The 14,451-nt window shown below is 41.1% G+C and overlaps 3 protein-coding genes across 3 annotated transcripts; all 3 read left to right on the forward strand.

Moving 5' to 3' along the window:
- The first annotated feature begins 217 nt into the window (after positions 1-217).
- LOC120627997 (bolA-like protein 2) lies at positions 218-7,005 on the forward strand. The gene is made up of 3 exons (XM_039896156.1): positions 218-400; positions 6,642-6,736; positions 6,796-7,005. The coding sequence occupies exons 1-3, from the start codon at positions 338-340 to the stop codon at positions 6,890-6,892; spliced, it is 255 nt and encodes an 84-aa protein (XP_039752090.1). The 5' UTR covers positions 218-337; the 3' UTR covers positions 6,893-7,005.
- LOC120627995 (dolichyl pyrophosphate Man9GlcNAc2 alpha-1,3-glucosyltransferase-like) lies at positions 407-2,213 on the forward strand. Its single transcript, XM_039896154.1, has one exon. It carries the CDS (start codon positions 548-550, stop codon positions 2,144-2,146), a length of 1,599 nt encoding a protein of 532 aa, XP_039752088.1. The 5' UTR covers positions 407-547; the 3' UTR covers positions 2,147-2,213.
- A 345-nt stretch (positions 7,006-7,350) lies between the features above and the next one.
- On the forward strand, positions 7,351-11,834 carry LOC120627867 (mevalonate kinase-like; the record flags this gene model as incomplete). The annotated part of the gene is made up of 5 exons (XM_039895984.1): positions 7,351-7,480; positions 7,659-7,888; positions 8,030-8,089; positions 9,358-9,485; positions 10,849-11,834. Coding segments are annotated over 5 exons (726 nt in total), but the record flags the coding sequence as incomplete, so codon positions are not given.
- Positions 11,835-14,451: the final 2,617 nt, after the last annotated feature.

Here is a 14,451-nt window from a genome sequence, read left to right on the forward strand (position 1 = left end):
AATTTATAAAGTTATATTGTTGTACTCTCTTTATTGTATTTATATCTTTGTAACTACTTTTTGTTTCTTTGGTGTACAATAAAAGTGTATTCATTCATTCATTCACAAAAATAATATTATATCAATGTTTTTCTCTATTCTCTTAATATGCTATCTGTGACTAGTTTAATTTTTTTAATTATATCTATTTATTTACTAGCCTGTGATAGTATCTAATCTGTGGTTGAATTGCCTATGATATAACCTGTTTTGTTATTTTGTTGTAGGTGGCTAATACTTCAATAACTCTAATTTTTAGTGTGATTGTAGATAGATTTAAAAATTCATATTAACGAATATGGTGTACACAGAAAAGTATTTAAAAGAGAAGCTCATTAAGGAATTGGACGCTGTTCACGTCGTAAGTACGAACTGTCAAAATATTGATTACTTATCGGATCTTCAACTTGTTTGCGTGGGCCAAGCGCGGTAGGTTTCGTTTATCTCTTACATTTTAAAACAATCCGGTAGTTAATAGTGAGGCCATCGAACTAAAAAATAGGACAAGATGAGCAAGAGAACGGACCCCGACAAGTTCATCGTGACGAAGTACGTGCTGTACCCTGGCCTTCTGCTCGCGCTGCTGGTGCGCTGCTGCGTGGCCGCGTACCCGTACTCCGGCCGCGGCGCGCCGCCCATGTTCGGCGACTTCGAGGCGCAACGCCACTGGCAGGAGGTTACGGTGCACACGCCGGCGCGCGACTGGTACCGCAACACTACTCACAACGACCTGCAGTACTGGGGCCTGGACTACCCGCCGCTCAGCGCCTACCACAGCCTGCTGCTGGGGCTCGTGGCGGACTGGCTGGAGCCCGAGTCTGTGCGCCTGTTCGCGTCGCGTGGCTACGAGAGCGAGACGCACGAGACCTTCATGCGCTGGACCGTCTTCCTGAGCGACCTGTACTTCTACGTGACCGCCGTACTGTGCATCTGCATACATATGGAGCGGGTCACGTCCAAAAGCGAACTCTCGGTATTCAAGCGAACAGATGTGTCCACGGTGATCTGCCTTCTGTACCCCGGCATCATCCTCATAGACCACGGCCACTTCCAGTACAACTGTGTGTCTCTGGGGCTGTTCCTTTGGGCTACCTTTTTTATCGTTGCCATAGAGAATGACATCATGGCAACTATATTTTTTGTGTTGGCTCTTAACTACAAGCAAATGGAGCTGTATCATGCACTGCCTTTCTTTTTTTATTTACTCAGGAAGTGCTTCATAACCGTCACCAATGAGAGCAGCATGGCACACCTAATATACCGGTTTACTAAACTAGCCATTGCTGTCATCGGTACTTTCAGTGCAGTCTGGTATCCATTGGTCCATTCCTGGGATGACGTCCTGCAAATTTTGCACAGACTGTTTCCCATCAAACGAGGTGTGTTTGAAGACAAGGTGTCAAATGTGTGGTGCTCTGCCAATGTTTTTGTCAAACTGAAACATGTATACAACAATGAAGAGATGGTACGAATGTGTGTTATGTCTACACTGGTGGCATGTATGCCATCCTGCTTGGACTTATTCTTCAGAATCAATAGAAAAAAGTTTGTTCTTTGTCTTATTAATGTATCACTTGCATTCTTTCTCTTCTCATATCAGGTCCATGAGAAATCAATCCTCCTGGTGGCCATTCCGGTAACTATTTACTTGCCAGATGATCCTTTCACGTCTCTCTGGTTCCTCCTGCTATCCACATTTAGCATGCTACCTCTGCTGCTGAAGGACGGGCTACTGTTACCATTGTTGTGCACCAGCTCGATATACCTGAGCTTCTACAGCATTGCATTGCACCTGTCGGGGTTGGAAACTAATATTTTCAGTGTCCTGAGTGCCAACACTGTCTATGAAGCAGCTAAAACCAAGAGTTACAACCATGTAGTGATGAAGCTGTTCAGCACCATGTTCTTCTTCTCCTTGCAAGGCATGATTTTGCTAGGGCTGGGCTCGCTGCTGGTGAAACCCCCACCTCAGTACCCCGACCTTTTCCCGCTCCTCATCTCAATGTACTCATGTTTGCACTTCATCTTCTTCCTTATATACTTTACATATTGCCAGCTACAGCTGCCAATGTGTTTGCCCGTGCAGTTAAAGGTTAAGAAAAATTAGTTTAATTTACTAGTCAGCTGTCAATTGTATGTGCTATAAACATTCCAAATAAAGTTATACCGTCTTATTGATATTTATTTCTTCAGTCAGTCTCCTATAAGATAGTCTGGAAACTATCATGATTCATGAAAGCAATGCAGAGATCTACATTTACAATAAGCTAATGTGTTTAATGTATTCGAATCTGAGTAGACCATCCTAATCAATGTCTTTGACTTTCCATTGTATCAAGCCAATCTATTAAATTAGAACTGCTTCAATTTCTATAATTAAACTGGAACTGAATACATAAAAAACGTATGTTTTTAAAATTGAAAGCCCAAAATAATTGTGTTCTTTTTAACTGGGGCAGAACAAAAGAGAGATCCTCAACAATAAGGTTTTATAGATTTAACACCATAACTCTACAACCAATATACATACCTAACTTGATTTTATAAACACTTTTTACTGGAATAGACTTAACAACTATACTTACATATAAAACTTCATTACTGTATATTGAAGATATTTCGAAAATTTTAATCAATACTGAAGCTTTGTTTATACTACAGTAATAGCTTAACTGTAATTTTGTCTGACTGTATCTTAGCCGCACATCATGCCTGAACTACTAAATGAATTCAAAATAATACTTAATATAAATTGATTTTATAGTTAGGACACTTGATACATTCTATCCAAATTATCTTATTTCTATGAAATAAGATGATGATGATACTGCCCTACTTCGCCTGCCGAGACGCCTCTCTGATTAATATGATTGGGCGATAACAAACAGAGCCATCTGGGTATCAGCTTATCTTTATCTATATAGAAATATAATGCCCTAAGGCTTCCTACCTGAGTTATATATGTAACATTTATGTGGGAACTAGGAACCCTTCATAAGTGCCTAAAGGCCTACATAAAGAATTTCTAAATTAGAATTTGTATAAAAGACATTTTTTTTTGTTTGTAAGTTACAAACAAGGAGGAAGTTATCAATTTGGTTGTATTTTTTTTTAACGTAATTTTATTAACCATTATTTTTTGTTTTGAAACTTTTGTGGGCCCATCCACACTTCTAGCTATTTAAGTATTTTTGAAAGTAACTTACGCATTTTCTTTTTAAACATTTACACGGGTTGCGCTTCGATTATAGTATATGGTTGATAAGCAACTTGTGCTCGTCACAATATTGTGGTTGATGATGAAGTGCCGGTGGAACTCCTCAACCATTAACGGCTTCGGGAAAAGCAATATTTTGTAAAAGGTTTTAAGTTGATATTTCGCGATTATAATAATTAATAATTACCAAAGTACCAAGTCTCATTGATTAATTGAAACAATAAAAGGTTTTGACAAAAATAACCGACTTTGTTAATCAACTAAAGCTGGCTGCGGTTCCCTTTTAAATATCAGCAAGGAAAGTACGTAGTAGTACTACATTTAACGACTGAAAAATGTTGCAGATAACATTTTTCAGTCGTCAAATGTAGTACTACTACGTACTTTCCTTGCTGATATTTAAAAGGGAACCGCATATAAGTCTGCACTAAGTACTATTACTGTTTTCCTTGTATTTTCCTTTTTTTGTTGTGTTGCAATAAAGTTTTTTCTATTCTATTCTATTCTAAGTCTGTATAAAAAGGTAGTAAAGGTAACCGTAAACAGAAAGGCAACAAAACAGCGTATACACAATTATTGGGCGTTATTACATTGGTTTTGATAATGTAGCTCCGACCGAGTCAAAAAGCCGATGAAAATCCTTAACTTTTCTCGGTTTGTCCACGAAACTAAGTATTTTATACTGAAAGCTATAAAATAGGAAGGATATCAAGTTATTGGTTTGTGTAGGGCCTTGACAGATGTAGGTAAGCGGACGAACCGCGGGGTTTTAAATTCTGTATAGTTTGTGTAAACCTCTACTCATCCTACTTAAGTAGATATATCAGAAGTTTCGATAAGTAAACTTTTAATAGAACGAAAGCAACTTTACGTTCGCATTAGCTCGGTTGATATCGCTAAAACTAATGTCATAGTATTATTTACTCTAAGGCTGCCCGCACACACGGCAATATTATTGTCAAAATTCTGATTTCTTAATATGCGCCAAAATTGCGTCATTCAAGTGGATACAGAAACAAAGCGACAGCAGTTTCCACGTGGTAATGAAAGAGGTCAGCGGCCGGTCGCTGGGTCAAGGATGTACACACGCTGAAGGCCGTCTCTAATCTTCCATCGCAGTTGCGACAAGCGCTCGCGGGGCGGTAGGCACCTTGCGCAAAGCGTCGACTGCGGGATCAGTCGTGAGTCCGGTCACGGTGGGCGATACTCTGCTGCATAAAACAATTCTTTGTGCAACGCTGCAGCTGTGTCGCTAGCGCACAAAGGTATGCAGACCACTTTAAATGCTGTTTTCTGCTTCACATTTAATCCATTTTTTCTCACCGGCCTTATAATGGAAACAATCTTTCCATCATTTTTTCGTGAAAAGTGTTTCAAAAATAGTAAGAAGAATAAGTCCTTAAAATGTTTTTACAATGGTCTTTTTTTTGTTAGCTTTGCCTGTACCTTTGTTTGTATTTTTTTCACTAATTTGATAAGATTATTCCATTTTTCAATTTGCAAAATTAAATTTTAATTAATTTATATAATTTTCATCTAAGTCGACAAGGCAGACAAGGCAGGAATTAAGTTAATATTAATTTCCAACCACAACCCAATGAATGGGTACCCAATTTATTTTGCTTTAATAAAAATAAGCTTCAGAAAAACTAAAAATCACGTTTTTATAAATAAACTAAATTAAACGGTAGAAATAAGTTTGGTTTTTTATACCAAGCGTGTTTTTTTTATTTTTTTTGAACAATTATTTATTTTGTAGTAGGTAGTCTTAGTTATCATCCATACCAATAAAATACGTGTTTCTGTTTGTTATGTATTTGTTTGTTGGTTACTTGTGTCATAGATAATACACCAATCCTTATAAAGGCTGACTTCCCAATCATGAATGAATGAATGAATACACTTTTATTGTACACCACATAAACATATAGTAAAATTCATGGATCTATATATATGGATGGATATCATGGATAGTACATTGTTAACAACTAAGCATTAATTGTAAAGACATCATCTTCTGTGGATGCTCCGGTGTCGGAGCGAAACATGCGTAAAATTGCCGAAGATCCGTTTGATGCAGAGAATAAAGATTGACGTTGAACACCGTGTCAGAGGCACTTGTGACATCTCTGATTTTTAAGAATTAGAAATAAAGATAATTTTAACTACGTAAACCGTGCTTTGTCTCATGTGTCAAACTGGTTTACAGATAATAACTTACTTTTAAATGCTAAAAAAACCAAGTGCATGATTTACCTAACGTAAAATAAAATGATAAAAACATCATAATAAATGCAGAAACTGTACTACTAGTACCCATATAGAAAACCTAGCGAGTAAACTCAGCTCAACTGCATATGCAATCAGGAAAATGACTTGCCGATGTTGAAACAGCTGGGCTTGTTTATTTCGCATACTTTCACAGTATTATGTCCTATGGGATCTTGCTGTGGGGAACAGCTGCAGATATTGAAAGAATATTTGTACTACAGAAAAAAGCTGTACGATCAATAAATAAACTAGGAATTGCTTCGTGCAAAATTAAAACAGGTTTGCCTATATGTTTTAATTTTTCACGAAGCAAATATATTGCGAAGCTACTGTAAGTACTTATAGTACTTAAGTACTTATAGTAGCTTCGCAATATATTTATAATAACATAGTCTTCGTAAGACAAAATATCTCTCTTTATAAACCAAAATCTGATATTAACAATCGACTTACCAGAAATGGACATAAATTAGTGATATCTGCATATCGTCTGTAAAAGGTGCAGAACTCCTTGGTGGGGTGGGGTTGAGTATACGCTTTTACAACATGATTTCTAAGGTAATTCTTGACCTACCAATGCGTACATTCAATAAATGTGTAAAAACACATTTAATAATTTGAAGCAGCCAGCTTCGCTCTCATCTCATCTCCCGCAAGATAGAAAAATGATTGGAAATTTTGATGTTGGAAAAGAGCAACTACTGAGTTTCTTGCCAGCTCTTCTCGGTAGAATCTGCTTTCCGAACCGGTGGTAGAGTCACTACAAACATACATACTTGACGCTTATTAAGAAGGCCTACTTAAAAAAATTAATTTTGAAGAAATTTTAAATTACACCCTACAAGATGATCCTATAAACAATTCAAGCTTTATTTTCTTAAGTAACATTACTACATCACAACAATAACATTTTAAGTAAAATACGCGATCTTATATTTCGGATTATGAGCCCTATGTCGATGCAATAAGGTCCGCGTGTAAGTGTCATGAAAAGAAGTAAAATGATACTAGTTTTTATTAATGATACGAATTCACTTGGGAAAAGAATAAATTGGATGAGGACATTCATTAGGCCGCCGTCGACGATAGCTAACCGCGCCCGGCGCTCCCGCAGGAGGTGACCGACGAGAGCGACGGCTGCGGCGGCAAGTTCTCGGCGCTGATCGTGTCCGACAGGTTCCGGGGCAAGCCTCTCCTCGCGAGACACAGGTTCGTGCGGCACTCGCGAGCGCGCGGCGCCGCTCGGGATGACCTCCGCGCCGTTGCAGGCTGGTGAACGCGGCGCTGCAGGAGGAGCTCAAGAGCATCCACGCCTTCACGCAGAGGACGCTCACGGCGGAGCAGTGGCGGGCGCAGAGCCCCTAGGCGCCGCGCGCCTGTCCGCGCGCGCCTCCGCGCCCGGCAAGGTGATCCTGCTGGGCGAGCACGCCGTGGTGTTCGGGCAGCCCGCGCTGGCCGCCAGCCTGGGCCTGCGCACCCGCGTCAGCGCGGCCGACGAGCCGCGCGGCGGCGTGCGCCTGCAGCTGCCGGCCGTGCGCCTCGACGTGCGCGTGCCGCCCGCCGCGGCGCTGCGCCTGTGCGGCGCGCACGCGCACTGGGCGCGCCCGCTGGAGGCCGACCACGCGGCGCTGCTGGCGGCGGCCGACGCGGCGGCGGCCGAGGCGGCGGGCGCGCGCGCGTGGGACGGCGCGCAGCGGGACGCCGTGCGCGCGCTGCTGTACCTGCTGGGCGCGCTGCTGCCGGCGGGCGGCGTGCGCGTGCGCGTGCGCAGCGAGCTGGCGCCGGGCGCGGGCGCGGGCAGCTCGGCGGCGCTGGCCGTGAGCGCGGCGGCGGCGCTGCTGGGCCTGCGCGCGCGGCGGGCGGGCGCGGCGGCCGCGGGGGACGAGGAGGCGCGCGCGCTGGTGTCGGCGTGGGCGTTCAACTGCGAGCGCATCATGCACGGCACGCCGTCCGGTGAGCGACGGCGCTATTACACATATCAAATTTCCGTTTATACACGAGACGATCTTAAATTTTTTTAGAAAATCTGCATTGATTCTACGAGATAATATTGTTGACCGGCGTAGTAATAATTTCCATGCACATTAAATTCAGTTAAAGAAATGAACGAGAAAAGCTCGGCTCTGCGCAGGTGTGGACAACGCCACGTGCACGTACGGCGGGCTGGTGCGCTTCCGCCGCGGTGAGCCGGCGCGCGTGCTGCGCGCGCCGGCCTCGTTGCGCGTGCTGCTCGTGGACACGCGCGTGAGCCGCCGCACGCGCGCGCTGGCCGAGCGCGTGGCGGCGCGGCGCGCGCGCGAGCCGGCCGCCGTGGACTGCATCGTGCGCGCGTGCGGGCACCTCACCGACAGCGCCGAGCAGGTGCGTGTCTCGCCCGGCCGCCAGACCACGTGACGCCGTTTGATATTTTGTGCCCCGATTCGATTGTTATTATATTTTCGAGAATGGAAAGCATTACATATATTCTTGTTGGCAGGCGTATAATTAAGCGTTGTTTTGCAGATTTTCGAAAAACTGTCTAACTGCGAAGGAGATACGGATTCTTTATATGAGCATCTGGCGGTGAGTGAACTTAAAATAATGCTTGATTTAATTTTATTGAGTGTGGTGTGTGACCCTGACTTAGTTCCATTGCATAAACCTGTGGCCCAGATGAATAGTCGTCGCTAAGCGATATCTTAAGTAAGTGCTAAGCACCTGTTCTAAACATTAAATTCCCTAAAATAGCTTAGCCCAATACTTTAGCATGAATTATCGTTGAAAGTCAATCTCATACTATGCCAATGTTTAACTTGGCCATACATAGTAGGCATTTTAAGGACTGAGCACGTTCCAAGCATAAATTTTTCATATGACTGACAACTTTTAAAAAGCTTTTTCACTTTAATACAATAAAATGCTTGTTTATATATACCACAACTCCGATGGTGTCTATTAAGCGAAGCGTAGACGAGGAATTTCAAAAAAATAACCCAAAATATTCATCTCAAAATAAACAATAAAAATCCAAACTCCCAACAACAACAGGCACATTAATTCATCTGACAGCAGAGCACATAATAACATAAACGCGTGTCAACTTTCTGGAAGTCATGTCCACTGGTTTTACAATTTTAATATATTGTTAAAATCCTAGACTAAACTATTTTTAAATACAATGTTGATAAATAATAAAATTTTAACATAAAATTCAATTATATTCATTAAAAATGAAAACGAAATAAATTAATTTCTGTTTATTTTGGTTTCTTAACAAATCAGTATGTTGTGAATGCATCCGTAAAATTAAAGAAAAGCTGTACTTTGGCTTCAACTATGACTATGCTTGTGCTAAGCAAAGCAATGCGCTTAGACCCGTTTATTGAAGTCGGTGTGCGCGACACTGCTTAGCTAGCTCAAAGTGTCTCTTTGCGGAGTATTACTTTCGATTGACGCTAAGCAATGACTATTTATATGGCCGTGTGTCTCTGTTTTGTCAGTTTTTAATTTGTTCCTATTAGTATTAAACTCGTTCGCAAAAATAACAGTGCTATCCCCAACAAATAGGACATGTTTAGGTAAATCATTTATACAAAGAATAAATAATAGAGATTCCAGGACAATGCCTTACGGAACGCCACTGTATTTCTCTCGAGTCTGACGAGTAAACAACTTTTTTATCTCTCCAAGAGACTCTTAATATAATTAGTGTAATTTGTTTCTGTTTGTAAAGTACGATTTTAGAAGATCTAATGCGTTTCTTCTGACACCGTAAGCGAATTTCGAAGTTCAAGCGATGCGACATTGATATTTTTACCTCCGAATATCTAACCCGCGGTGTCCGGCCGCAGGAGCTGTGGGGCGCGTGCCACTGCCTGCTGGCGGCGCTGGGCGCGTCGCACGGCGCGCTGGAGGCCGTGCGGCGCGCGGCGGCGGCGCACGGGCTGGAGGCCAAGCTCACGGGCGCGGGCGGCGGCGGGTGCGTGTCCGCAGTCCACAACCCTCCTCTTTTACTTGATACCCATATCGAGGTAGTGTGAAAACCATCAGCATTTTGTGGCGGCGGCCCTGTTGGACATATTTTCGCAATACTCCCGACTAATTTAACCTATCGAAAAAAAGTTCGAGACACGTCACAGACAGATTCACACGGACACACACACACGCAGTACACACGACCTTACCAACAGACTTGTCAAACTTATAACACCCCGTCGTGTTTGCTTGGAGGTTGACAAATATCAAGTTGAAAATTATGTGTATGCTTCTTTTAGGTTGTAATTTTGACGAGTGGTGATGTAGTTTATTCATGTTTGTTTTTACGTTGATACCGCCAATTTTAAATTTAGAAAACTTATAGAAATTTATGGCGATAACACTTTAAGTTTTATTTAATTTATTTGAGCGAGAAATAGTCCAGTTCAGTTTACACAATTATTATGTTGAAAATAATTCAAATTATGAAGTGACTCAGTTAAATGATAATCTAAATCCATCCTGATTTCGATTTTGTTTTATAGTACTTTATCTACTCACACGCTTTAAATACTCTGTAAAAGTTTCTGAACAGCTAGCTTATGTCCAATATTGAAACGCCCAATGTCCTAATAACCATTATAATATCATCCAAACGGACCCGGATACGGATAAACTGTTGTACTGATAAACTGAATTTCATAATAACACTCCTTTATTTTATCGCCCTTCTGCGCAAAGAGTTTACTCAACAGATAACAAATCGTTTACCGATCGATGCGTGCTGTGTGTCTGAATTCCAAATAAGAACATGTGTGGGAAAGGAATACTTCTAAATCTCCTTCGTTTTCCTTCGATATTTTATTGGTTTCTTTTTGCCAGAAATTTTGAACGCTGCAAAAGACACGCATTATGAAAAAGCGCATCAAGATTTTAACAATAGGTAAATAGCAAAGAGCAGTAAATCATTTTCTGGAGAAGTACTTTTCCATCATTGCACTAAGTATACAAGATGCTAACTACTGCCATAGATACTTGTAATTCTCAGTAATGGATGATATCGGGTGAGCCAATTGTCAGTCCTGTCATGTGTGTACTTAGATAAAGTCTTGAATGCAACAATCACATTCGTGTTTGAATACCCTTTATTATACAACAGTTGCATAAATAACTAGTATTTTAAATACGTTAAGTTTAAATATTCACGTTTTGCGACCTGGCGCAGACGAGGCGCAGTGGTGAGCGCTGTGGTCTTATGTTGAAGATCCCGGGTTCGATTCCCGGCAAGGCAATTGGGAACTTCTAAATATGATCTGATCTGGTCTGGCCTGGCGGGTCCTCGCCTCTGAGCCGAGCGTCGCGCGCAGGTACGCCCTCGTGCTGCTGCCGCCCGCCACGCCCGAGCCCGCCGTGCAGGCGCTGCTCGGCGCACTGGGCGCGGCGGGCTACGACGCCCGCGACACGCGCCTCGGCGGCGACGGCGTGCTGCTGCACGATGACGACGACGACGACGGTGACGACGATGATGACGGCGGCGACGAGTGACGGACGCCCGAACCGCAGGAGACAAGGCTGATCATACCCAGATATTTTAGTCGTGGGTGATTCTCTGTACGAAACGCGAAATGTCCGCAGATGCCTACTAAACGTAGGCATCTGCGGACATTTTGTGTTCATTCATTTTCATATGGGGAGTCGATAGCTGAAATCTTTAAATCATTCGGTCTCGTGGCAATAAATATTATATTCGGTGAGGGGTCATTATAGGTATTTAACGTAACGAGTCCGTGCCAAATGCATTGAAACAAAAGTACATTGACCTTAGAAAAATAACCCAAGAAAGCCTAACTTACACAATGGTAAATTCGTTAGAATTAACTGAAATAGTTATTAATTACAAATCTATCTGGATTTGTAATTAATAACTATTTCAGTTAATTCTGAAATAGTTATTAATTACATATAGCGCTTAGTTTATTCATCTAGCTCAATTTGTTGGTATACATAGAATTTTGGGGAGAAGTGGCGCTAGCCCAGTGGGTAGGAGCTCAACTTTACTTTCGGGGGACCGAGTTCGAATTCCAGCACGCACCTCCATCACTTGCACACAGTAACATAAATACTTTTGAAAGACACTGTAAGTCCTATAAAAATCATCACAATTTATTTTTATTACAAATAAACTAAAGACAGTCAAGGGCTAACAAAATATTATTGTATAATAAAGGTTTGCCTCCCCTTCTTAAACGGCCATGGGGTCAATGTACTTCTTCATTCGGCACGTACTATACATGCTTTGTATTTAACTTATGTCTTTTTGTGAATCTATTTAATATAAAATATTTTTATCAAATATATTTTATTTCGCAGCCGCCAAATAAACTTGTAATCTATGAGATAAGTGTCACAAACCAAGTAGTGCTAGTTGAGGAGCGCTCGGGTGTTTCAAACTTAAATGATGTAGTAGAATCAATAGTAGTAGATTTGACTTAAACAAGCTTTCATCTACGAATTGGGAAGCTATTTTAATGTTACTTGTTTTCTTCTAACTCAATTTGATTACGTATTTCACTGTTGACGGAGAAGTTAGTAATAGATTTGCTCGCTCGCAATAGTCTTTTTAGAGTATCCAAATACTTGAACATCAGAATAAATTGACCTTATTGATATTAAAACTCAAATTTGCCTACAATTCTTCAGCTAGGGCTTTTGGTAGAAGTTTGTAAAATTAAAATCAAAATAAATAAGTAAAGCATTTGTGACTCTAAAACATGAGACATCAAGCCCTTTACTTTATCGAATAGAGTTTGATATCCGAAAACAACTCCTCCATTGCTAGCGACTAAAGCTACGTGCCACGCTGTATGTACAATATAACCAAGTCCCCGAGTACACTTAGTATCGTTGCTGCCTTATTCGGAGGCTTGTATGACGAAACCGTTATGTTTGTCTCCTCGGGGACACTTGTCCATTTGAAATATAAGTGTTTTAATGGCAGTAAGGCTTTAAACTTGATGGGATTATATCCTATCAGTCCGAGCAATTCCGGTGCCGTAATAGTTATTTATGCAACTGTTTCATATTAAAACTCGAATAAGTAGATAAATAACTATTAACGGTCAATCGGCCGTAACCATAAAGTTATCCATCCTTCCTCCCGTACACAGTGTTATATCGGACTGAAATCTGCCATCTAGTATGTAAATCACCATCAAGGTAAATAGATACCAATAATATGTAAAAGTTACAAAAGGATTGCTTTTGGAAGTAAATAAAACACTAAAACATATGATTATTACATTTTATTTGTAATAAGAATTATAAAATAAGTTTAAATGTATCGAAATAAAAGTTTAAGTCGAAAGTAAAAATAAATTAGGTAATACTGAGTGTGAACGATTAAACGAATCACAACTAACGTTTGGTAAAAAAACGTTTACCGAAAATAATTAGCTAAAAATGTGGTCCTTCAAATAATTATTATTAATATCACATTCTCAATTACTAGCAAGCGGTTTATTTCAAAACAATTAGTGGGCTGTTATGGCGCGGGGCCGAGTCCGAGGCAATAAGGCACTTTTAACTGTGGGAGAAGGCTGGACGATGAAACTCGTTCTGTAGAGTGGCTTCAACGGCTCCAAGTGCACAGTGCATACAACCGATTCATCTTAGAGATATCTACAACAACTGATTCCATTGTTTCTAATTCATTTCATTATTTCTCTGTTCTCATTAGATAAAGAAAGTTCTATAGTGATTATCATGGAAGCACATTGGAAGTTGATTACCAGAGAAGTTGTTGTAGAAATTAAGTCGTTTTTAAGAAAACGACTTAATTTCTACAACAAAGTAAAAATGAGACGTCGTTTCCGCCTTAAAGCTATACATATATGCCTTAGAGTAAAATCAAACAATCGGTCGGCTGTAGAACATTTATACTGCAGGGTTCCATAGTCGTGGAATAAACTTCTTCATGTTTATAGGTGGGTAAGAGATAGACATGAACTGTGCGGCAATAACTTATAAGTTAGCTATCTACCTATTAAACATTAACCTAGTTGCTTAGCTCGAATACTGACTGAGAGTGCCCTACGGAGTCCTGTTGTTCTACAACTATTAAGGCATGTTCGTCGACTAACTTTTAAAACTACCTAACAGTACCAGGTATCCATCTACACAAATCAACCGTTAAGTCGCACTGTGACAACCAACAGCATAGTACTTATATCCACTAGTACCTATCTGCCACTTTTATGTTACTTCGATACTGACGATATTCGTTAACACAGAAAACAGTTATCAAACGCTTGCTAAAGCATTAACTGACGCTTCTCACAATCAATTGGATAACGTTTCTACTTTTCCAATATTTCCGAGACTGAGCTTAATACAAGACTTGCGACCTATTCCAATGATAAAACTAAGTGGCTGGGCACTGCACGATTAGCGGGTAGGAGACACTTTTTTAACCGGGACATTAGGAGTTTCACGAGAATCCTTAGGTTCGTTCGTTTAGTGATATGTTGGAGTGATTCTCGAAGTGGTGAAGCCCCCCAGGACGAGCTCGTTCTTGCAGCACGCCACTTAGTTCTATAATTGTCTAAAATAGGAACCTGGTAACGGAAATCAAATCCGTCTCAATCACTGCAATAGTTTTGTTATCGCTATGCCGTACGATACCTACTAGTCTACCGTTGGTAGGTGCGCAATAAATACTGAACAAAAATGGAGAGTATGAACTCTGGGTTGGCAGTCGGAGTTCCAGTATGGCCTCTCGCCCGCTGCCGGCCGAGACCCGCGCGCTGGCATGTCGGGCTGAACAACAACAACTACAATAATACCGTTTATTATGACGACTCCTTCCACTAAAGCTTCTACACTCAAGCTGCTGAGTTCATCTCAAACGCATGTCATTCACTTGTAAGTACATACGTATGTATACATTTGTCTGTCGCTGCTACTAATTACCT

This window comes from Pararge aegeria, chromosome 12 (assembly GCF_905163445.1).
Source record: "Pararge aegeria chromosome 12, ilParAegt1.1, whole genome shotgun sequence".
Taxonomy (NCBI): Eukaryota; Metazoa; Arthropoda; class Insecta; order Lepidoptera; family Nymphalidae; genus Pararge; species Pararge aegeria.

Bases quoted from the DNA above. Each gene is read 5' to 3' on its own strand.
- LOC120627997 (XM_039896156.1), top strand. From the start codon at position 338: ATGGTGTACACAGAAAAGTATTTAAAAGAGAAGCTCATTAAGGAATTG. The intron at 401-6,641 runs GTAAGTACGAAC...GCGCTCCCGCAG, and splicing joins AATTGGACGCTGTTCACGTC to GAGGTGACCGACGAGAGCGA. The intron at 6,737-6,795 runs GTTCGTGCGGCA...GCGCCGTTGCAG, and splicing joins CCTCTCCTCGCGAGACACAG to GCTGGTGAACGCGGCGCTGC.
- LOC120627995 (XM_039896154.1), top strand. From the start codon at position 548: ATGAGCAAGAGAACGGACCCCGACAAGTTCATCGTGACGAAGTACGTG.